This window comes from Schistocerca gregaria, chromosome 4 (genome assembly GCF_023897955.1).
Source record: "Schistocerca gregaria isolate iqSchGreg1 chromosome 4, iqSchGreg1.2, whole genome shotgun sequence".
Taxonomy (NCBI): domain Eukaryota; kingdom Metazoa; phylum Arthropoda; class Insecta; order Orthoptera; family Acrididae; genus Schistocerca; species Schistocerca gregaria.
Genome location: NC_064923.1, coordinates 574,107,910 through 574,133,139, shown reverse-complemented (window position 1 = coordinate 574,133,139; position 25,230 = coordinate 574,107,910). Strand labels below are relative to the sequence as shown.

Here is a 25,230-nt window from a genome sequence, read left to right as displayed (position 1 = left end):
TCTCGAAGGCCTTCTGTCAGTCTATAAAACAAGCGTAAATTTCTTCGTTAAAAGCGAAGGGGATGACGACATACCAGTGGATTTGCTTATAGAAATCGGAAATAAAAATTTGAATGTTCTGACACAACTCATAAACAAAATCTATGGAACTGGAGAATGGCCTGAAGACTTTTTGGACGTCACAATGGTTACTCTTGAGAAGAAAAAGCAAGCCAAGAAGTGTAGTGATTATAGAACAATTAGTCTGATATCGCATGTGGCAAAGATTATTGCAAGAATACTAAATAGACAGTTAGAAAACAAAATTGAAGAAGTGATGGGAGAAGACCAGTTTGGCTTCAGGAAAGGAAAAGGGACCAGAGACGCCATCGGCATGATGAGGATATTGTCAGAGAGATTTTTGGCCATTAAAAACCTACATAAAAGTAAAGTATTTTGCTCTAACAACTCCCATATGTCAAAAACATAAGGTAATAGACTTAACTGAACCTACATTCAGGTGGCAAGATCAGTATCAAATTTGGAATTGGGCTAACAGGGAACTCGCCACTACGGTCAGAACCAGCAAAACACAAATCAACGTGACCCACACACTCGAGCTGGATTGGATTTGATTTTCGGCTGCGAAATGCGAAAGCTTCACGTGGTTTATACGCCAGATAGTATCAAGCATTCTAAGTTGGATTTTGCACAAACGATAGTCAGAACACGCAAAGATTGTTTCACAACAGAAACATACATAATTTTGCAATAAAGTCTCATTATGATATTTGAAGAGAAAGTAATGTTTCAGTTTAGCAGTATACTTCTCTTTGTTAAGTTTAGAAGCCCTCGCAACCTTTCTCTCGTTAATATTTGAAATACTATGTTATAGCAAGATCAGACTTGAGATGCCACATCGAAGAGATGAACTGCGTCTAACACATCTCCGAGCCAGAAGCGAGTGTTGGACTCATCTTTAATTTGTGTAAGTCCTAGTATTTATATCTGATGATTTTCATTTCTGTCACCTCAGGCAATATACGTATATTTTTTTTAATGTGAAAAATGTCGACTTGCACTGTGGATCGAAATTTACATGAAACGGTCGGTTCCGGGGAAGTCAGTTCAGATGTCATAGGGAGGAAAGAATAAAAGAAAGATTGCCGTCGGCACCGAGGTCATCAGAGACGCTGTACAAGCTCGTATGGAGTCTAGCATGAGGAATAAAATCGGCCGTGCCCTTTCAAAGGAATCATCCTGACATTTGCCGGGAGTGATTTAGGGAAGGCCGGACGCGAATCAGAACCTCCCTCCTCTCGAATTCGAGTCCAGTGTGCTAATCATTCCGCCAAGTCCCTCGGTAAAACAAGGCAACAGTATGTCTCCCCCAAAAGGACCGTGCCTGCAAATCCACTGCGGTTTTCAAACCAACCTTCGGGTTGAGAACACCTTTAATTTCAAGTTGTTTGCATGTATTTACTTTCTTTACTTTTGCACGACTGTCCAATTTCGGGCTTAAAGACAATTCTCACGTGCTGTAGTTGCCTACATCTCGGAATATATTTGACTAGTCTAGCACCCGCTGCTCTGCTCACGTAGACTTTATGGCCTGCAAAGATTTTTTTGTTTTCCTTTAAACGAATTTTTATATTGTCCGCAAACAGCAATATTTTCTACACTTTTCACGCTAATTAAGACGATAGGCGATTCTGGTAGCTGAAGTCTAAGATCTTTGTTAAACCTGTGGTTTTATTCCCAAAAAAACTTTCATCCCTGAACACTTTTTTTTTTAAGTCAAGTACCAGTTTCAATATATTTAGGTTTAAATATATTTTAATATAACAAAATATTTTCATAAGAATTTTCATCCCCTATTTCACCTCCTTGTGGGTTGAATTAAAAAAAAAAAATCCTGAAACACATATTTCATTACTTCTGACTTAGAAGTCAAATGCAAATTTTCAGGGATAAAGTTTCGAAAATGCTTTCTAATGAAATATTCCCATGAAAATTTTCATTGTCTATTTTACTCCATTAAGCGTTGAATGTCCAAAAAGTAAGAAACATGGTTTTTTTTCTTTGTAACCAAGAAGTCAAATACCAATTTTCGTAGCTGTAGATTTAAAAATGCTTTAGTAGTTTTTTTAATAATGATTTATTTTCAAACAAGCCTTCACCAACTATTTCATTCCATAAGTGTTAAATTTTCAGAAATGTTGAGATACCGTATTCCTTTATTAATGACCGAGAAACAAAATACCAATTTTCGTAGTTCTAGCTGCAAAATTTTTCAATAGTGACACATTTTCAAAAACCCTTTCAACCCCTATTTCACCCCTTTTGGTGTAAAATTTCGAAAAATCCCTCTTAACAACACGTACGGTATAAGAGCAACACCCTTTCCAAATTTCAAATTTCTATCCTTAGTATTTGGGACTGCGCTATAATGAATCAGATGAATCAGTCAGGGATTGCATTTTCAAAAACACTGGAACACGTAATTTTTTATTTCCAACCCGGAAGCAAAATTCAAATTTACCTCTTCATATACTTCTAAATTATGTTCCCAATTAGAGACCAGAAGACCATCCCAGCACCGCAGATAAGCATTTGCAGTTACGATACACTTGTCTGCTTTTCTTTTTTCCATTCGTATGTCATTCATGTTCGTTAACGTCGGTCTCTAAAGCACAGAGCAGTAGATCCCAGGGTAAGCAGAGGATCAGTTTATGTTTTCGCACAGCTTTTAGGGACGAGGAGTCTGTGTAGAGAACTCAGCACAAGGGTTCTGCTTTTCCCGCTGGTCGGCACCCGCTGTCTTATTAGTAGCAGTGTTCGTCATAGAGCGACAACACGAGGATAATCCTGTATGCACAGGCACCTAAACAATGTTAGCAGAGTGTCGGCACCCTTCCGTGCGGCAAACCTCAGTAAGGTAGGTAAACTGGCCCGTCATAAACGTCGCGCCGCCTTGACCGCGTATGATCCGCACAGCCGCCCTCGAGGAGTATATAAGCAGCTCGAATCGGTTGGTAGGCACATCAGTCTCCGAAGACACACCCCAACGGTTGCGAGGTAAGTTGTCTCTCGTCTGTTCACCCTGCTGACGCCGAAATTTTGTGGCAGTCTGTGTAAGCCGTTGTGTAAAATCTGTGCCTACTTTTCCCAGGCTTTAGCTGGGCTCGGTGCAACCATCTTTATATACATACGTGACACCCCTTTTATTTCGCGAAAGAAATAACGTTGTCGACATATAGTAGTGCACATGGGGACCTACCGATTTGTTAATATTGAATACACGTAACTCCTAAAATAACCGAAATATTGCAAGTCGTATGATTTTTAAAGACAAACTTATAATTTTTACCACCAGTTGAAAGCTCTTAGAAAGACGAATACAGTGATGCCGGAATCTCCTACTGCGGTGTAAGCACCGTCAAGCGGGATGCTCAGGGCAGTCTGTGTCAGTTAGTTCGTTATATGTTCCATTGATCGATGTCACTCTAAACTTTACGATGTGGAACGTGTCAAGTGCATATTCAATGCACACAAGAATCAAGTTTTTTTCTTTTTTTTAAGCTTAAAATTTTTATTACCTATCCCATTCTCTTAAAAGGTACAAAATACATATATTACGCCTATAGATTTATTTATTCCTATTCAAGAATACCTCTGTGGTATAGAAGGAGTTGTCAAGGAGATATGATTTCAATTTATTTTTGAAACTGTTATTGCTGTCTGTCAGACATTTTATTTCAAATGGTAACTTACTGAAAAGTTTTACAGCAGCATATTTTACCCCCTTTCTGTGCCAAAGATAGGTTAAGTAGAGGATAGGAAGTCTTTCTCTTTTCTGGTATTATAATCATGAATGTCACTATTGTTTTTAAACTGGTCCATGTTGTTGAGAACAAATTTCACTACTGAGTAAATGTACTGTGAGGCTATTGTAAGAATTCCTAACCTTTTAAACAGATGCCTACAAGATGTGCGACTATGAGCCCCACACATTATTCTAATCACTTTCTTTTGAGCAGTGAACACGCAGCAAGCGCTACAGCCAAATCGAACCTCCTTGCCTCACAATTTCAGCACATTCGTCACATACTTTACGATACTTAAAGGACCTTGCAATGGATACCCCTCGGCTTTTGTTTTCGCGTATTTACTTTATTTAATTTTGCACGACTGTCCAATTTCGGCCTTACAAGCAATTCTGAAGTGCTGTAGGTGGCTAAATGTCGGAATATATTGACTAGCCTAGCGCCCGCTGCTCTGCTCACGTGGACTTTATGGCCTGCTAAGATGTTTTTGTTTTTCTTTAAACGAAGTTTTATATTGTTCGCAAATAGCAATATTTTCTACACTTTTGACGCTAATTAAGGTCATAGGCGATTCCATTAGCTGGAGTCGGAGGTCTTTGTTAAACCTGCCTTTTGAACTCATGTGGTGATATTTCCATAAAAACTTTCATCGCCTAACACATATTTCTTTGTAAATTGAGTACCAGTTTTCATATATTTAGGTTTAAATATATTTTAATATCATGAAATATTTTCATAACAATGTCCATCCACTATTTCACCTCCTTATGGGTTGAATTAAAAAAAATCATAAACACATACTTCTTTATTTGCAACTTAGGAGCCAAATACAAATTTTCAGGGATTAAGTTCCAAAAATGCTTTCGTAATGAAATATTTCCATAAAAATTTTCATCGTCTATTTTTCTCCTTTAGGGGTTGAATTTCCAAAAAGACTGAAACATGTTTTTTTTCTTTGTAACCGAGAAGTCACATATCAATTTTCATGGATGTAGCGTTAAAAATGCTTTCGCAGTTTTTTTTAATAATGATTGATTTTGAAACAAGCCTTCACCAACCATTTCTTCCCATAGGTGTCAAATTTACAGAAATGTTGAAATAGTTCTTTATTTATGACCGAAAAACCAAATGCCAATTTTAGTAGTTCTAGCTTCAAAATAGGCTCAATAGTGACTTTTTTCAAAAATCTTTCATCCCCTATCTGACCCCTTTAGGTGCGGAATTTCGAAAAATCCCCTCTTAAACGTACGGTGTAAGAACAACACCTTTTCCAAATTTCATGTTTCTGTCCTTAGTTTTTCGGACTGGACAATAATGAGTCAGAGGAATCAGACAGGACCTATTTCCCCGTTAGGGGTTGCATTTTCAAAAACACTGAAACGCATAATTTTTTATTTCCAACCCAGAAGAAAACTTCAGATTTTCATATTCTAGTTTTGAAAATACTTTCATAATAAAATATTTTCATAAACCATTTCATCCCCTATTTCACCCTGTTAGGGGTAGAATTTCGAAAGATCCCTTCTTAAACGATGCCTACGGAATGAGACCAACACCGTCTAAAGGTTCAAATTTCTGTCATGAGCTGCTTCGACTGGGCGGTGGTGAGTCAGTCAGTCACGACATTGCCCATTTAATAAATAGCGGTACATCACTGAGCTCGTCTTGACAGTCATTCAAAGTTCCATTTAAAAAATCGTACTTGATTCAATATTTGTGCTAAAAGCTGTGTGTAAAATGTATATGTGAGTGTATGTTCCAGTGTAGACATAGTTTTGAACCGCTGCTCTTCCAAATGCGAGTACGCTATGTTAGCAATGTGCCACCTGTTACAGCACGTAGTCACGAATAATCGATAATCACCGTTTCTTATGATCGATAAAACTTGCCTAGCATTGTTGATAAATTTCATGAAGTTTTTGAATAGAGCTCGCTTCTAACCTTACCGAAATTACTTCTTTTTCTCTAATATAAATTCACGAAATGGAAAACTCTCTTTTCACAGATGTCGCCCTTTCTGTCCGGACTTCTGCTGCTGCTCGGAGTTCTCAACATATGTGGCGCCGACGAGAGTGAGTGATACAACTGGTTTCTCATTTATGTTTGACGGCTGTAGTGATTCCTCGCGTCCGGCGCTGAAGGATGAGCAGTCATGCAATCTGTGTACTAAAGATTTACTAATAGGCACAAACCAAGACAGTCAAAAGGACTAATGTTTCTGTTTCGTAGTATCGATACCAGACGTCAACTGAAAACTCTACAGTCTGAACACAACAAATCTAAATACAGTTACTTTCTTTTACTTTTACTTACGCTCCACAAGAAGTACGAAGTTTTCAATGTTCGGACAAGACCATGATTTTTAAAATAACTTTTTATCTGAGAGACAATCATGTTTATGACTGTACATTACCGGTTTTGACGTCTACAATGGTCGTCTTGAGATCAGTGTGTTGCACAGAGGGTTGACGATACACTACTCCAGATTAGATCTACAGTTTTTTCTGTAGATCCATAGTGAGTCGCTGCTCACGGATGAAGCACATGACATAAAACAAGAGTACATTGCGCATACTAAAAAAAAAGAGATGTGCTAATGTTTCTTCGACATATCCCATGCGTGCTCATGGATACGGAATAACTTTAAAAAATTAGAAACTTATTTTCATTTAAGAGGTGATGAGAAGTTTGTCACAAACCAGTAAATGTATATAAACTGCGGTGCATAAGACAATTTTTCAGGCCACTATAGCCACGCATCATGAAACAGAAAGCGGCTTAGAACAGATTTACAACTCATCAGTTTACTGAACTGGAGATGTGCACACGTTAGATTTTACGTACGTATTTGATATCATCAGTAATAAATAGAGCTATTGCTTCTACTATAACATTTTTCAGCGTTGTACAAGAAATTGGCCATCAACAAGTACTTAAAGCTCCCATTAAACTGAGCTCTATTAGCAACGAAACTTTTTATGGCTGCTGGAAAGTTAGGGCAATAATGTGTAGATTATTCTTATTTCCACACTGATTCCAAGAGCTGAGCCGTTGTTTTGAAAGAAAAAGTTATATTATTTATGACAAATTCCACAAGCGAATAAACCTATCTGGAAGCAACAGTAGTTAGTATATGAGCTGAACTGCTGTTTTGAAAAAAAAAAGGATGTATTATTTATGAGAAATTTCAATGACGAAAAACCCAATCTGGAAGAATTGTAGCTAGTATACCCAGTTTCTCGAACAAGCCTCTGCTCTACGTTCTTGAGTTCACACCGCAAATGATTCGTATTACACACTTTTGGACTCTGAAGACTTTGAACTTGGGTTCATGAGTAACCAAATATTGATCCCGCATGATAATGTGGAGTGCAAAAATGGTAATTATATCAGATTTTTTACTGTCGTATTACCTATGTCTGGTATTGGAAATAGAGATTCGTTTAGCCGTTTCAGAAATTCTGTGTAATGCTCCTTCCAACTGAATTTCTTATGAAACTGTAACCATAAGAATTAAACACTGCCGATTTCATACTTCGTCTTAAATTTCAAAATCATACTCAATTTATCAAAAAGCTCCCAAGGCCATTTATCGGTAAATAAAATGTTGGATGTGAACAGTGAATCCGCGGCACACTTCTGCAACAGCCTTTGCCAGAGCTGCCGTCTGTTATGATGACCCTGTAGCCTGAGGGCCTGAACCGGCTGTAGATGATATGGGTACAGCAGTAGTTCATGAAGTACCTCTCCCCCCCCCCCCCCCCCCCCCCCCCCAGATAAGAGAGTGAGACACGCCTTCTGCTGCTGCTAATCGTCACAGACTGGTCCTAGGGGTTTCTTGTACCGTACGTAGCACACGCTCTTCCATGTCAGCCGTGCGGACTGCACGGGGCTTTCCACTGTCAGTCCTCCGAGGTGCAAGGGTACCTGTGCCCCTCAGAGGCTGGAAAAGTGTGACGAGCAGTTTATCAGAGGGTACTCTGCGCTGTGGATATTTTTCAGCCTAGAGAGCACGGGCTCACGGGCTATATCTATTTGCTAAACCATACCAAAATGTCATAGCCGGCATTTCACTTGTTGAGTAGTAGGCTTCAATTGCTTACAAGTGGTGGAAGACAGAAAATGTAAATGTACTGCACCATTTGTACGTACAAACAGCGCTATAACAGTAAACACATAATTGAATCCTCGTTTGGAAGAAGGTAAAACACTATGATACGTACCCATGGTTGACAGTACTATACGATAAGGCACAAAAACACGACGAAAACTAACGTAGCCTACAACACGACTCGAACCACACAACTGACAGCAGACTACCTAATGGTAGGTACAGTACTGTGGGTAAGACATCATCATACCCTACCGACACATTGGATGGAGTGCCAATGCAACGACTGTTCTAACGTTCACAACGAAGCGTCGCACACCCCTCCCTATAAACATGTGTTTATCTCGGAAAGTATGCGGTTCTGGACCCATGTTTATTGGTCTTATTTTCCTTGTTTCGATGAGTACTATCACCTCTCAAAGTATGCTATACTTTTCTTTAAACAACCTGTATATTTGTCTTTCCATCCAGTCATTGCCATTTACTGTAGCAGACATCCTAAACACAGAGCATTGTCAACTAGTTCAATGACATCTTTGTTAACATGTACAATCTCACTAATGTACAATCTCACTATCAGTGTGTCTCTTCTAAATTCTTTTGCTTGATTTGCAGGCCTACTGTCAGGCTTGCTCTACTAATGGAAAGTAAAATCTTCTAGGTTGTTAGGTCGCGTAATATTTCTCCTACACGAACGACGTGTTGATCTCTCTGCTGGGATCTTCTTCAGGATCTTCTGGTGTTCACGACAGCTGAACACCGTCAAAGACCAGTGTCGCGTTCACGTATAAAAGGGAGTTTTTCCGCCTTATGCCGAAGAAGTGGGGCTACTCGGTAAAATACTTCTGGCTTCTATTCATGGGTCACCGTCATGGGATATAAAGCGAAATAGGCAGGACAAGACTTCTGAGAATAATTTTGATGCTGTCAAATCTCTTTCAGTTCTGAGCTTCTCTCTATCCTGACGATGTCTAACAGTAGCTGCAGGACTGACGTGTATGTTCTTCAGTAAATGACCGACTATGAAAGTACAAGATTTAATTGCAAGCGTTAACAAGTCTTGTGTCACTACGTCCCTCCTTAGAATAACTAGAGAATGTCATTGGAGAATGCATGTTATTACATTAAAAATGAGTTTTGTATATATATTAAACTTAGTTACTTAGCCTACTTTGAAAATGTGGTATATGTTGCTGCGAAGACGACGTTAACTTGATAAAGTAATATTATTTTCCAGAAAAGGTGGTCTGCTATCACGGTAGCTGGTCCGCCTACAGGAATGGAAATGGACGATTCGAAATAGAGTACATTAGACCAGAACTGTGCACGCACATGATCTACAGTTTCGTTGGGATAACCTCCGCAGGAGAGGTCAGGATTCTTGACGAATGGCTGGATCTTGCGAGCGGCAAAAGTAAGTGTAATTTCAACTTACACATCTAATACCAACTGCAGATATTAGTAATATCATACACCCATGCGTGTGTATTGGGGAATGGCCTGCTAACAGATGTCCGAATATGTTTTTCCATTACTCATGTCCATTACGCTCTCTTACCGTTTCTGAAAGCTCTCCTTATGCCACGTTTTTGCTAGGTTTATGCCTAAATCAAATTATATTTCAATTAGACTGTGCACACTACTTAATTTCTACCGGCAGTTCTCGTGATCAGTCGAACTCTGGATAATATTTGCAAGGTCATCAGCATGCTGCGACTCCAGTCAGTTGAAATAGCGTTATGCATTATCACGGGCAGGAATCTTTGTAACTCCTGCAGCGGTAACGCTTACTCCGCGAGCATAAAGATGAAGAGAGATATCTTCTTTTCCTTCTTTAACCATCGTCCATCCACTGCTGAAAGAGGACCTCTTTCGTATTCTTCCATTTCAGTCGGTTCTGTGCCAACCTGATATCACTGTGGTTATGGCAGTCTTCTAAATATCATAGAGCGACCTCTTCTCGAATCTTGTAACGTTTCTTTTGTGCCCCATAAGTCTCCAATGAACCATTTTATTGCACCATTTGTTGGCATCTGCCGGCCGTAGTGGCCGAGCGGTTCAAGGTGCTACAGTTTGGAACCGCGCGACCGCTACGATCGCAGGTTCGAATCCTGCCTCGGGCATGGATGTGTGTGATGTCCTTAGGTTAGTTAGGTTTAAGTAGTTCTGAGTTCTATGGGACTGATGACCTCAGAAGTTAAGTCCCATAGTGCTGGACTGATGACCTCAGAAGTTAAGTCCCATAGTGCTCACAGGTTTTTTTTTTTTTTTTTTTTTTTTTTTTTTTTTTTTTTTTTTTTTTTTTTTTTTACATCGATGAAGACTGGAAGTTGTTACTTCTTGGCTACAGGTATTGTACAATTTGTGAGGTAAGCGAAGCCTACTTGTTGGTCAGGATGAACCGATGCTTCCGCATTGAAATTCTTCCCTTTGAATAGTCTTCCCTAGCTGAATTTTATGGCCAAGGCAGATGTACTCGGTGGCTATTTCACTAGTTCCATGGTCGGTTCTAACTGGTGTACTTTGTGGACCTCTATATTCCTCTCCAAATCAACTGCTGCTGATGCAATTTTCAAAAAACTATAAATTAATTTTTAATTATAAAGTGTTGACATTTTCTTCTGTTTCAACAGATGCGTACAACCGCTTCAACAAACTGAAATCATCCAACACTAAAACCCTGGTCGCCATTGGTGGGTGGAATGAAGGGTCAGCCACATACTCCGCCGTAAGTTTGGCCCAGAAAAGCATTATATGCCCTAGTTGTGTGATTTTTGTGCGAGTGGAGTTAGGCAGTATGCTTGCGTGTTTCAGGTTATGAACAACGCCGCTCTGAGACAGAAGTTCGTGCAGAATGTGGTGAACTTTGTGAAGACGTACGGTTTTGACGGGTTCGACCTGGACTGGGAATACCCGGCCAACCGTGGTGGCTCCCCGGGCGATCTGGTAGGCTGCTTTGTGTCTTGACACACACGCTTTTTTCTGAAAGGACTTAAAGAATCTCGTCATGTGATGGAAAATTTTTCTCTAGCTTTGCAGCATGCACGAAAAAGGATCGTGTTCTCCAGATGCCAAATCGCTCTAGTAATGATTTTAATAGCTGCGTTATAGTTGACATGTGACGAAGTAAACAGTTTTCTTCCATTGTTTTCAGAGAGCGTACGTCGAACTGCTCAAGGAGCTGAGAGCAGAGTTTGACAAACACGGTTTCATCCTGTCGGCTGCTGTGGGTGTTGGACGCTACCTAATTGGTAGCGCCTACGACGTGCCTCAACTGTCTAAGTATGTCGAGCTAGAACACTTACTTGCTTCCATTCTTCCAATTATAACGCAGTACTACAACTTTCAACACATTAATCTTCGCAGGTACCTGGACTTCATCAACCTGATGACGTACGACCTTCACGGCTCGTGGGACAGTAAGACTGGTCAGAACGCCCCACTGTACGCCAGCTCTGCTGACAAGACGGAGGCTGAGAGGCAGCTGAATGTGGTCAGTGTCTGGCCCTAACTCCTCTTCAACCCTAGAGACACGGGGTTGGGTGAGGAGTAGCTACTCATTCCTTGTCTCTATTTGACCCACAGGATTCCAGCGTCCGCTACTGGATCCAGAACGGTGCAGATCCTGCGAAGCTTATTCTGGGCATGGGCACCTACGGGAGGACGTTCACTCTGGCCAGCACTGCCAACACTGGAGTCGGAGCCCCAGCTACTGGACCCGGCACCAGTGGGCCGTACACCATGGAGTCCGGCATGATGGGCTACAATGAGGTCTGGTCTCGACAGTTTCCTGTTACACTATTCTTTCAAGTCTTGTGACAGCTGTGAATAAGAAAACTTCATCTGTTGGGTGCTTGGGCTACAGCTTGTTTCACATCTCCAGTACCAGCTCCAAAACTTTGAATGATTCCCTCCAGTCTTCATTAGGAATGACTACTAATTTTTGATAAAGATGACATAACTTCTAAGTGTGAACTTTCACGCGAGTAAGATGCCGCAAGAGAACCGAGGACGTTCTATGCGATGATACCTTTACGAAAGGCTGTGTGGCCATTATTTTGATTAGTTTCAGATAGCTCTCAATGTTTTTCTGTACTTCGCTATACTCTTCATCTCTACACAGACACTGACACCAATCAGTATAAAGGGTGAGGGGTGAGAAACACGCAGGTAGAGGGAATTGTTTGCCTGCAGTAAGGCTTTTCTTGTATCTAAATCAATATGTACATATACAGGGTGTTACAAAAAGGTACGGCCAAACTTTCAGGAAAAATTCCTCACACACAAATAAATAAAAGATGTTATGTGGACATGTGTCCGGAAATGCTTAATTTCCATGTTAGAGCTCATTTTAGTTTCATCAGTATGTTCTGTACTTCCTCGATTCACCGCCAGCTGGCCCAGTTGAAGGAAGGTAATGTTGACTTCGGTGCTTCTGTTGGCATGCGACTCATTGCTCTACAGTACTAGCATCAAGCACACCAGTACGTAGCATCAACAGGTTAGTGTTCATCACGAACGTGGTTTTGCAGTCAGTGCAATGTTTACAAATGCGCAGTTGGCAGATGTCCATTTGATGTATGGATTAGCAAGGGGCAATAGCCGTGGCGCGGTACGTTTGTATCGAGCCTGATTTCCAGAACGAACGTGTCCCGACAGGAAGACGTTCGAAGCAATTGATCGGCGTCTTAGGGAGCACGGAACATTCCAGCCTATGACTCGCGACTGGGGAGACCTAGAACGACGAGGCCACCTGCAATGGACGAGGCAATTCTTCGTGCAGTTGACGATAACCCTAATGTCAGCGTCATAGACGTTGCTGCTGTACAAGGTAACGTTGACCACGTCACTGTATGGAGAGTGCTACGGGAGAACCACAGTTTCCGTACCATGTACAGCGTGTGCAGGCACAATCAGCAGCTGATTGGCCTCCACAGGTACACTTCTGCAAATGGTTCGTCCAACATTGTGTCAATCCTCATCTCAGTGCAAATGTTCTCTTTAAGAATGAGGCTTCATTCCAACGTGATCAAATTGTAAATTTTCACAATCGGCATGTGTGGGCTGACGAGAATCCGCACGCAATTGTGCAATCACGTCATCAACACAGATTTTATGTGAACGTTTGGGCAGGCATTGTTGGTGATGTCTTGATTGGGCCCCGTGTTCTTCCACCTACGCTGAATGGAGCACGTTATCATGATTTCATACGGGATACTCTACCTTTGCTGCTAGAACATGTGCCTTTACAAGTACGACACAACATGTGGTTCATGCACGATGGAGCTCCTGCACATTTCAGTCGAAGTGTTCTTACGCTTCTCAACAACAGATTCGCTGACCAATGGACTGGTAGTGGCGGATCAATTCCATGGCCTCCACGCTCTGCTGACATCAACACTCTTGACTTTCATTTATGGGGGCATTTGAAAGCTCTTGTCTACGAAACCCCGGTACCAAATGTAGAGACTCTTCGTGCTCGTATTGTGGACGGCTGTGATACAATACGTCATTCTCCAGGGCTGCATCAGCGCATCAGGGATTCCATGCGACGGAGGGTGGATGCATGTATCCTCGCTAACGGAGGGCATTTTGAACATTTCTTGTAACAAACTGTCTGAAGTCACGCTGGTACGTTCTGTTGCTGTGTGTTTCCATTCCATGATTACTGTGATTTGAAGAGAAGTAATAAAATGAGCTCTAAAATGGAAAGTAAGGGTTTCCGGGCACATAACATATTTTCTTCCTTTGTTTGTGAGGAATGTTTCCTGAAAGTTAGGCCATACCTTATTGTAACACCCTGTATACCCTCAAGCCAATGCACAGTACATGGCATCATCGTTCCAATATTATCGATTTAATATTGTCAAATATCACTTAGCGATCGTAATACGTTGTCAGATAGCTTTATAACAGATAAATATTTCATTTTTTGGTGTGTTTGCGGCCAGTTCGTGAATTTCGCGTGTGCTTTCAGATATGTGAGAAAATCAAGGCGGGCGGCTGGAAAGTGACGTGGGACGATGAGCAGAAGGTTCCATACGCCGTGAGCGGAAACCAGTGGGTCGGATACGACAACGAGGAGTCCATCAAGCTTAAGGTAAGAGCACCAGTTACAATACTCACCCTCAAGTCATTCTGTTTATTTATTTTCAGTTGTAAATGGCTTCCAATTACATAATAAGAAAACGTGAGACAAGATTAAATGATGTATCTTACAATATAATGCAAGAACATGTCGAACATATTTTGAGAGCAGTGTGCTGACCACAGGCCCCTCTAACTCTGCCTCCAATGACGCCTGTGTCTGAGGATGACACGGCGGCCGGTCGGTACCGACCGGCCTTCCAAGGCCTGTTCGGACGGAGTTTTTTTATCAAACATATTTAAACTTAATACTTGTATACTTCCTTGTAATAAATATAAAACATTGAACGTTGTACCATTCAAAATTGAACATCTGTTATAACCTAGTCAAGAAAAGTATCGAGCAGGTGAAATCTGAAAACTTAAATACCCACAAAACGTCTGTGTTAATCGATGAGCTTCTTGCTTTTCCTTTCATTAAGTCTAACAAACTTGTAAAGACCTCTACACGCTTGATTGTTCAAAGAACTTGGAATCAATAGAAGTTAGAAGTAATGTACAACTCTGAGTTAGTGTCGTTTGTTTCTCAAAGTGCCCTATGTCCTCCCCGACTGTGCGGTAATCGGAGTTTGAGGGGGGTAACTAGTTGTTGGCAGTAATGTCGCCTCCGCTTAACATACGAATGGTGAGAACCTATCTTCTGGTTGAAATCAGACATAATGAGCCTTGGGTGATTATGTGCTGTTGGTTTGCATTAGGCGAAGAGCGGAACGGATATTAAAAGTGTGTATGAGTTGTTGCACGTCTGTGAAATGCTGGTCAGAACGATTTAGAGAGGTGTTTCGATCTTGTAAGATAATTTTAGAATTTATTTATTATTTATTTTTTTATTTAACATGCTTCATTACATTGTAATACATTACCTTGTTCTATTACATTCGTGAAAGGTTACGTAAAAAGTTATCTGTAGAGTTTTAAACTAACGAAGATAATGAAAATCATATCCTACATAGTTTTTAAGACTTTTCTTTCGCAAAAGAAACCGGAAAATTCATGGACTCGGTACATATCTTGACCCTGTCGGCTTTTAGGTCTTTTGCGTAAGGTAAAAGCCACAAAAAAGCACCAGTTACAATACTCTCCCTCAAGTCATTTAGTTTATTTATTTTCAGTTGAAAATGGCTTCCTATTACACTATTAATAAAACGTGAGACAAGGGTACCAAAAGTCTCCTCCATTACCGCGGACTGGTCATTGGGTAACAAGAAGCACCAGCTACTCCCATCTACTTCATCAAGGAAAGCAGCTCCCGCAGGGGTGTCTGGTATTTTCGAAACATCTGTAAACACTTTGGGCGAGCCGTTTCAAATGCAATACATGCTGCTTTAGAGAGACTTAAGACCAGGCACGGCAGATAGTTAAACGCTCCGAGGTGGCGCCACCACAACAGATATGTTAAAATGTATTTTTCAGTAATAACTACAGAAATATCGGAGAGAGTTTCGAATATTTTCCGCACGAATTTAACTAACGACAGCCAATGTTTGTATAACTGTTGATATCGAGTGAGGTTTTTCGAACAGGTAGTAGCAATTCACAAAGCTGCGCCTTAAAATTCCGGATCTGATGTTGCAGTGTGTGCCATTCTGTGGAGTACCGGTGTTTATTTGTTTCCAGAAAACTCTAAACTCAGAGACTAAGAGAATCGTACCAACCCATGCCTGAGATCCACGATCCGCTGCTTACAACCGAAGAAGAGTAGCTTAACCTTCACCCTCGAACTCTGTCTCTGTATCTTTTTATTATGCTTTGATGCGTCATTAATCGATTTTTAATACTAATGTTTTAATAGTGTTAAAGGTACTTTCTCGTTTCTGACACTGGAAATTCGATCCCTCGTAGTAAATGCACGCTAAGTTTGTGAATTACACTGAAGAGTGCACTAATATAGTAACGTAAGTGTCGCCACCTAGCGAGTCCTCACGAACGGTTACACGAGATAAGAGCGAGAAAAATATCTCATTTGCGAACAAACTCTTTAGTTGCTGATGCCATTTGCTTGATAGAGTACGTTGATTGTACTTCTTTTTGTTACTTGAGGCACATTCTGACAGCTTTTACAACGTATGTGTTAGATAGAACTGCCAAGAATTGAGACCTAATTGAAAGGCACAAAAAGCAATCGAGAATTTTACCTCATACTTATATGCATATGGCGTCTGTTCTTTTGGACATGTTTGAAAGAACAGACACCATATCCATATAAGTACATAGTTCTGGCAATACCGGCCATGACCTCCTCCTTCTGTGCGGATGCACACATATTCACCGAACTCTTACGGGACTTGGTAAGACTGTCTTCCACGAGCAATGAGTGTGTTGGGGTGGGACACTACGAATGTAGTATGTGGACATACAAGGTGAGAATGTGGGTCTCGCGGGAGGCCTGCGCGAGATAGTCCCTGCAGCCCTCTCTGCCCTCGGTGGCTCAGATGGACAGAGCGTCTGCCATGTGAGCAGGAGATCCCGGGATCGAATCCCGGTCGGGACACACATTTTCACCTGCCCCCGTTGATATATATCAACGCCCGATAGCAGCTAGTGGTATTAATACGATTTCATTGGTAAATAGTTCTCAGCCTTTCCCAGTTCGGAAACTACGAGTCGCCTCTAATGAAGACAATAATTCGCTACCACATTTCGTCGCTACAGTTACTGGTTTGTCGTATACTGAATAATGAGCGCGACTTGGAACATGACTTGCACGTCTGACTTGAGGACACGTCTCGCAACTTCTCCTGCTCGTCCTTCGTTGCCACGTTGTTTCGGACCTGCTAACACGGCCGCGTTGTTGTTCCAGTCGCAGTACGTGCTGGACATGGGGCTGGGCGGCGGCATGATCTGGAGCCTGGAGACGGACGACTTCAAGGGCGCGTGCGGCGCCGGCACCTTCCCCCTGCTCAGCGCCATCAACCAGGTGCTCAGGGGGGCCGCCGCCACCTCGTCTGCTGTAAGTGCGCCCTCATCCATAACGGACTCGCTGCTTTTTCTTACAGTGATCATGTGCAAGCTAAAATGTGGTGTTTTACCCCCTGGAAGAGGATGTAGATGAAGATGAAATGGGAGATACGGTACTGCGTGAAGAGTTTGACAGAGCACTGAAAGACCTGAGTCGAAACAAGGCCCCGGGGGTAGGCAACATTCCATTAGAACTACTGACGGCCTTGCGAGAGCCAGTCCTGACAAAACTCTACCATCTGCTGAGCAAGATGTATGAGACAGGCGAAATACCTTCAGACTTCAAGAAGAATGTAATAATTCCAATCCAAAAGAAAGCAGATGCTGACAGATGTGAAAATTACCGAACTATCAGTTTAATAAGTCACGGCTGCAAAATACTAACGCGAATTCTTTACAGACGAAAGGAAAAACTAGAAGAAGTCGACCTTGGGGAAGATCAGTTTGGATTCCGTAGAAATACTGGAACACGTGAGGCAATACTGACCCTACGGCTTATCTTAGAAGTTAGATTAAGGAAAGGCAAACCTACGTTTCTAGCATTTGTAGACTTAGAGAAAGCGTTTGACAAATGTTGACTGGAGTACTCTCTTTCAAATTCTGAAGGTGGCAGGGGTAAAACACAGGGAGCGAAAGGCTATTTACAATTTGTATAGAAACCAAATGGCAGTTATAAGAGTTGAGGGGTATGAAAGGGAAGCAGTGGTTGGGAAGGGAGTGAGACTGGGTTGTAGCCTCTCCCCGATGTTATTCAATCTGAATATTGAGACAGCAGTGAAGGAAACAAAAGAAAAGTTCGGAGTAGGTTTTAAAATCCATGGAGAAGAAATAAAAACGTTGTGGTTCGCCGATGACATTGTAATTCTGTCAGAGACAGCAAAGGACTTGGAAGAAGAGTTGAACGGAATGGACAGTGTCATGAAAGGAGGGTATAAGATGAACATCAACAAAAGCAAAACGAGGATAATGGAACGTAGTCGAATTAAGTCGGGTGATGTTGAGGGTATTAGATTAGGAAATGAGACAAAGTAGTGAAGGAGTTTTGCTATTTGGGGAGCAAGATAACTGATGATGGTCGAATTAGACAGGATATAAAATGTAGACTGGCAATGGCAAGGAAAGCGTTTCTGGAGAAGAGAAATTTGTTAACATCGAGTATAGATTTAAGTGTCAGGAAGTTGTTTCTGAAAGTATTTGTATGGAGTGTAGCCATGTATGGAAGTGAAGCATGGACGATAAATAGTTTAGACAAGAAGAGAATAGAAGCTATCGGAATATGGTGCTACAGAAGAATGCTGGACATTAGATGGGTAGATCACATAACTAATGAGGAGGTGTTGAATAGGATTGGGGAGAAGAGAAGTTTGTGGCACAACTTGGCTAGAAAAAGGGATCGGTTGGTAGGGCAAGTTCTGACTCATCAACGGATCACCAATTTAGTATTGGAGGGCAGCGTGAAGGGTAAAAATCGTAGACGGAGACCAAGAGATGAATACACTAAGCAGATGCAGAAGGTGTAGGTTGCAGTTGTTATTCAGAGATGAAGCGGCTTGAACAGGATACAGCAGCATGGAGAGCTGCATCAAACCAGTCTCAGGACCGCAACAACAACAACCCCCTGAATGGAACTTTTTTCTCCAAAAAAGTTATCTCATAACCGAGTTGCTTACTTGAGCCATACGCGACCTCTAAGGCTACGGTTCTGACACTGAAGTTACCTTGTTCGCTTATATTTCCATGTCACCATCCACCTAACTCCTCTCTCGCACCAAATGTGGAAGTCATTTCACACGGCAGGTGATTTTCGAGATAACATGTGACACTTCAACCAAGTGTGGTTAAAACTGCTCCCCCCATATGTTTAACATAACGTCACAACCTTTCCACCTGTTCCTACTCAAGAATTGCTACCAGCGCTGCCACCAAACAGCTTAGTAACAGCAAAAACCACGGATTCGACCCCAGAACAGGTAGCTTTCGATCGCTCGTTTATCTCACCTCCTGCCCACTGCTAACAGTGCAACAGGTGACTACCTCACAGTCTTTGTTTCCTTTGATGGTAAGCGATACAGACGAAATTTCTCCAGTTGTTACAGAGGTAGACTTGCACGTCTTCTCCTGCGCCTGTAAACACCCCCAACCCAAGATGTACTACGGGGATCCTACTTCGATAACTCTTTTTCCAGATACTAAGCCCGGTGGGCAGTGCTTTCGCTAGAACTAGCCCCAAGTCGTCCAGGATTATTCACATTTCATCCATAGGGATGCGGCGCGGGTTGTAGTTGGAAGGGAGTGACGTAAAAAATAATCGAAAACGACAAATATTCGTGTCCACTTCAGAACACTGGGCTTCCTAGGCCCAACTGATGGCAATTCTAATGACTTTGGCTCATAATGTTAGCTGGAATACTCTCTTTGAAGATATGAAAGTAGCACAGACAGACTACAGGGACAAATTATACAGATACCAGGGAGTAGTCATAATAAATTATTTGATTTTCTTAAATAATAGGTAGCTGCAAGGAACAATATGCTTAGAAAGCTAACGGGCAGTAAGACGCCAAACATACTGCCCTTAGAACCACCGCTTTAGCACTTTGTTTTTCCACAGCTGAGTATGCATGACCTGTCTGGTCTAGATTGGCGCATGCAAAGAGGACAAACATAAGCCTTACCGAAACTAGACATGCGATGCATGAAGCTCACTCCACTGGAAAGGCTCTGCCAAGCTTCTGGTTTCATGAGTCGCATGTCTCGCAGCGTAGCTCGTGAACATAAAGAGCATTTACAAAAGACATTTTATGAGCGTCATCCAGCATACGGTACCCTTTATGGATTAGAAAGACTAAAATCAAGATATCGGCTCCTCAGTTACAACTTGCATGAACCCTCTGTCGGTTACCCTATTTCATAAGGTCCAACAAGTGGTGTTGAATTAAACTACAACTCATGGAAAATGCTAAAACGTATCGGAACTAGTGTAGCTTATGTAAAAATTTATCTTTTAGAATGGGGATTATTAGAACTTGACAACTGTAGAGAAATACATAACATGGGACATCAGGTAACATGCCTAATGTCCTGCACGTTGCTCCCTAAACGACTTCTGGCTAAGTGAGCATGAAGCCTCTGACTTAACCCAGAATTGGTCCGAAAAATTGACAGTTCCGGACACGAAGAAAAAAGAAAGAACGATTGTAAGATTCGAAAGACATGAAGGGGAAGCAGTGGTTGAGACGGGAGTGAGACACGGTTATCGTCTACCACCTATGTCATTCTGTATGTACACTGAACAAGCAATGTAGGAAATCAAAGAGAAATTTGGAGAGAGAATTAAAGAGAGAAGAAATTAAAAACCTTGTGGTCTGGTGACGACATTGTAATTCTGTCAGAAACAATATGTAAGGGCTTGAAAATACATTGCAAAACGAACACCAACAAAAGTAAGACCAGGCAGGGGAATGTAACCGAATTACATCAGGCGAAGCTGAAGGAATAAGGTTAGGAAATGAGAAACTTACAGGACATCTTCTACACACCATGAGCTACACTAGAAATGTTTAGTTGCCAGTAAATGTCTGAAAGCTGCGGAGCACCAAGCATACATGATTTTTATACTTAAAGTAATAGATACGACTACCATGGAGAGGTGCTCCAAACCAGTCTTCAGACTGAAGTCCACAACGACAACAGCAGTGGTTGTTGGGGTGAGGACTGGAAGAAGGGGTACTTGTAAATAATTATGAAATTCGCGGAGCCATGTTCCCCTCTAATATAAGGCTGGGATAATTAGTAACAAGAGATATATAAGATAAGCTGTTAGTTGGCCAACAAGGAAGCAGAAGCAGAGGAGTTTATTTATTTATTTACTCGTCAAGTTCCGTAGGACCAAATTGAGGAGCAAATCTCCAATGTCATGGAACGTGTCAGTACATGAACATACAACATAAAAGTAATAACAGGTAAAAATAAATGTTCATGAACCTGAAAAAAAGTCAGTCCATAAGTTTAAGTAAATTGTATCAGCAATGCAATGGGAATCAGCTCAATTTTTCAAGGAAATCCTTGACAGAATGAGAAAACTCTTCAGCTTAGATTTGAAAGCGCTTGGAGTAGTGCTAAGATTTTTGAGTTCGAGTGGCAGCAGTATACTGCACACCTTTTTGCACAAGAGTTAAGGAAGTCCGATCCAAATGGAGGTTTGATTTCTGTCGAGTATTAACCGAGTGAAAGCCGCTTATTCTTGGAAATAAACGAATATTGGTAACAAGTGACAATAAGGAATACACATACTGAGAGGCCAATGTCAAAATACCCAGACTCGTGAACAGAGGTCGACAAGAGGTTCGCGAACTCACACCACTTATTGCCCGAACCGCCCGTTTCTGAGCCAAAAATATCCTTCTAGAACGGGAAGAGTTACCCCAAAACATAATACCATACGACATAAGTGAATAAAAATAAGCAAAGTAGACTAATTTGCGTGTCGAAGTATCACTCACTTTTGATACCGTTCGAATAGTGAAACTGGCAGTATTAAGTATTTCAACAAGATCCTGAACGTGGGCTTTCCACGACAGCTTACTATCTATCTGAACACCTAGAAATTTGAACTGTTCAGTTCTGTGAGATTAAAACGTCAGGTTTTGTTGAATTGTGTGTTAGAAACTGTAAAAACTGAGTCTTACTGTGATTTAACGTTAGTTTATTTTCTACAAGCCATGAACTGAGGTCATGTACTGCACCACTTGAAACCGAGTCAATGTTGCACTCAACATCCTTTACTACCAAACTAGTGTCATCAGCAAACAGAAATATTTTAGAGACACCCATAATACTAGAGGGCATATCATTTATACTGGGTGTTACAAAAAGGTACGGCCAAACTTTCAGGAAACATTCCTCACACAAATAAAGAAAAGATGTTATGTTGACATGTGTCCGGAAACGCTGAATTTCCATGTTAGAGCTCATTTTAGTTTCGTCAGTATGTACTGTACTCCCTCGATTCACCGCCATTTGGCCCTATTGAAGGAAGGTATTGTTGACTTCGGTGCTTGTGTTGACATGCGACTCATTTCTCTATAGCACATCGGTACGTAGCATCAACAGGTTAGTGTTCATCACGAACGTGGATTTGCAATCAGTGCAATGTTTACAAATGCGGAGTTGGCAGCTGCCCATTTGATGTACGGATTAGCACGGGGCAATAGCCGTGGCGCGGTACGTTTGTATCGAGACAGATTTCCAGAACGAAGGTGTCCCGACAGGAAGACGTTCGAAGCAATTGATCGGCGTCTTAGGGAGCACGGAACATTCGAGCCTATGACTCGCGACTGGGGAAGACATAGAACTACGAGGCCACCTGCAATGGACGAGGCAATTCTTCGTGCAGTTGACGATAACCCTAATGTCAGCGTCAGAGACGTTGCTGCTGTACAAGGTAACGTTGACCACGTCACTGTATGGAGAGTGCTACGGGAGAACCAGTGTTTCCGTACCATGTACAGCGTGTGCAGGCACTATCAGCAGCTGATTGGCCTCCACGGGTACACTTCTGCGAATGGTTCATCCAACAATGTGTCAATCCTCATTTCAGTGCAAATGTTCTCTTTAAGAATGAGGCTTCATTCCAACGTGATCAAATTGTAAATTTTCACAATCGACATGTGTGGGAATCCGCACGCAATTGTGCAATCACGTCATCAACACAGATTTTATGTGAACGTTTGGGCAGGCATTGTTGGTAATGTCTCGATTGGGCCCCGTGTTCTTCCACCTACGCTGAATGGAGCACGTTATCATGATTTCATATGGGATACTCTACCTGTGCTGCTAGAACATGTGCCTTTACAAGTACGACACAACATGTGGTTCATGCACGATGGAGCTCCTGCACATTTCAGTCGAAGTGTTCTTACGCTTCTCAACAACAGATTCGCTGATCAATGGACTGGTAGTGGCGGATCAATTCCATGGCCTCCACGCTCTCCTGACCTCAACACTCTTGACTTTCATTTATGGGGGCATTTGAAAGCTCTTGTCTACGAAACCCCGGTACCAAATGTAGCGACTCTTCGTGCTCGTATTGTGGACGGCTGTGATACAATACGTCATTCTCCAGGGCTGCATCAGCGCATCAGGGATTCCATGCGATGGAGGGTGGATGCATGTATCCTCGCTAAAGGAGGACATTTTGAACATTTCCTGTAACAAAGTGTTTGAAGTCACGCTGGTACGTTCTGTTGCTGTGTGTTTCCATTCCATGATTAATGTGATTTGAAGAGAATTAATAGAATGAGCTCTAACATGGAAAGTAAGCGTTTCCGGACACATGTACACGTAACATATTTTCTTTCTTTGTGTGTGAGGAATGTTTCCTGAAAGTTTCTGCCGTACCTTTTTGTAACACCCTGTATAAATAAGGAACAGGAGCGGCCCCAACACTGATCCCTGGGGCACCCCCCCCCCCCCCCACATGACAGGACCCCACTCAGATCCCACATCAGGGCCGTTATGTGTAGATAACTTGCCAATTTGGAAACCAGGTACGAATCATAGTTAGAGACCTGGCCGCTATTTCTTCCACCGTGTTTTGCCCTTAAGAAAACGTTTTCCAGGGTTCCAGCACGTCAGGGTCCAGCAGCGGTTCTTCCGGATCGTCCAGCAGTAGCTCTGCGTCTAGCGGTGGCAGCTCCTCCGGAACTTCCAGCGGCAGCTCGACAACCACCAGCGGCGCTTCTGCGGACTCCAGCGGCAGCTCGGCTTCCAGTGGCAGCAGCTCCTCGGGGTCTTCTGCTACCAGCGTGAGCAGTGGCAGCAGCTCCTCCGGCGTCTGCAACTCCGCGGGCTACGCGCGGGACCCCAGCGAGTGCAGCGTCTTCTACCTCTGCGTCGCCTCTGGCAGCGGCTACACCGCCCACAGGTTCACCTGCCCCGGGGACCTCGCCTTCGACGTTTCTTCGGCGGCCTGCAACTACAGGAGCCTCGTCGCCTGCTGAACACTTCTTCCCGGCTGTCTCATACTCTAGGCAACTCCATGCAGGCCAAATAGTGCCTTGACTCTTTTGAACCTCTCAATTGGCATCTCTTGTAGCCGTGACGGCATATATCGACTATTAAATCTTTCCTGCATAATGAAAACGGTGTACTGCTTCTTGCTTTGTCAGATGCGATATATATTACTCCGTGTATAGAACCTGTTCCTAGCTTGGCTGTGAGCACAATGGGACTTAACATCTGAGGTCATCAGTCCCCTAGAACTTCGAACTGCTTAAACCTAACTAACCTAAGTACATCACACAAATCCATGACCGAGGCAGGATTGGAACCTGCGACCGCAGCGGTCACGCGGCTCAAGACTGTAGCGCCTAGCCAGCCGGAGTGGCCAAGCGGTTCTAGGCGCTACAGTCTGAAACCGCGCGACTGCTACGGTCGCCGGTTCGAATCCTGCCTCGGGCATGGATGTGTGTGATGTCCTTAGGTTAGTAAGGTTTAAGTAGATCTAAGTTCTAGGGGACTGATGACCGCCGCAGTTAAGTCCCATAGTGCTCAGAGTCATTTGAACCTTTTTTTGTAGCGCCTAGAACCGCTCGGCCACCACGGCCGGCAGAGCCCAACTCTCACTCAACTAACACCACACCAGTTGTCAGCGGTTCAGGCTTCCCAGATATGGGCCTGTCCAAAGTCAGCCTTCTGTGTTCTGGGAGTAATGGCAAGCTAGTTACAGGTTGGTGATTCAGAAGCCTGACACCTGTTAGTCTCTGCAGCACAACATAGGTGCAGCACAACATAGGTTGTTGTAATGACGCCATCACTCGTGCGCAATTTGCAGCAGCAGGTGTGAAGGGGTTCCAGCGTGGACCTACTGTAACATCCAAACACTCTCCACGCTCAGATATTAAACCATCTGGGCAGCTGGCCACAGTGCCCGTTTCAGGCTATGTTCAGTGCTGGTAATGTTACCTCACATGAGCACATGTCAATCCCCACGGTCCTTCGCAGTGCTTGTTAACCATTTTACGCACTACGTCTTGATAAGACTAGACTTGTTCGATCAAGACTTTATGGACACGTGTGATTTCCACCACGTTCTCTTTCATTCCAGCATGGGCATGCTGTCACATCGAAACACTATCCATGCCCAGATATTAAACCATTTGGCCATGTACTCGTTTGAGGCATTGTGCAGTGCTGGTAATGTTACCT

General features: G+C 42.5%; 1 protein-coding gene across 1 annotated transcript; it reads left to right on the top strand.

The window, feature by feature from the left end:
* Positions 1-3,001: 3,001 nt before the first annotated feature.
* Positions 3,002-24,165, top strand: LOC126266980 (chitinase-3-like protein 1). Its single transcript, XM_049971716.1, has 11 exons — positions 3,002-3,057; positions 5,812-5,878; positions 9,155-9,331; positions 10,551-10,645; positions 10,732-10,863; positions 11,072-11,199; positions 11,284-11,410; positions 11,503-11,688; positions 13,895-14,017; positions 16,865-17,014; positions 23,643-24,165. Exons 2-11 carry the CDS (start codon positions 5,812-5,814, stop codon positions 24,021-24,023), a joined length of 1,566 nt encoding a protein of 521 aa, XP_049827673.1. The 5' UTR covers positions 3,002-3,057; the 3' UTR covers positions 24,024-24,165.
* The last annotated feature ends 1,065 nt before the right edge of the window (positions 24,166-25,230 follow it).

What these genes read in the sequence shown, in the direction of transcription:
- LOC126266980 (XM_049971716.1), top strand. Translation starts at nt 5,812, where the DNA reads ATGTCGCCCTTTCTGTCCGGACTTCTGCTGCTGCTCGGAGTTCTCAAC. An exon ending in GACGTGCCTCAACTGTCTAA is followed by an intron (nt 11,200 to 11,283) that starts GTATGTCGAGCT and finishes TAATCTTCGCAG; the next exon opens with GTACCTGGACTTCATCAACC. An exon ending in CTGAGAGGCAGCTGAATGTG is followed by an intron (nt 11,411 to 11,502) that starts GTCAGTGTCTGG and finishes TTTGACCCACAG; the next exon opens with GATTCCAGCGTCCGCTACTG.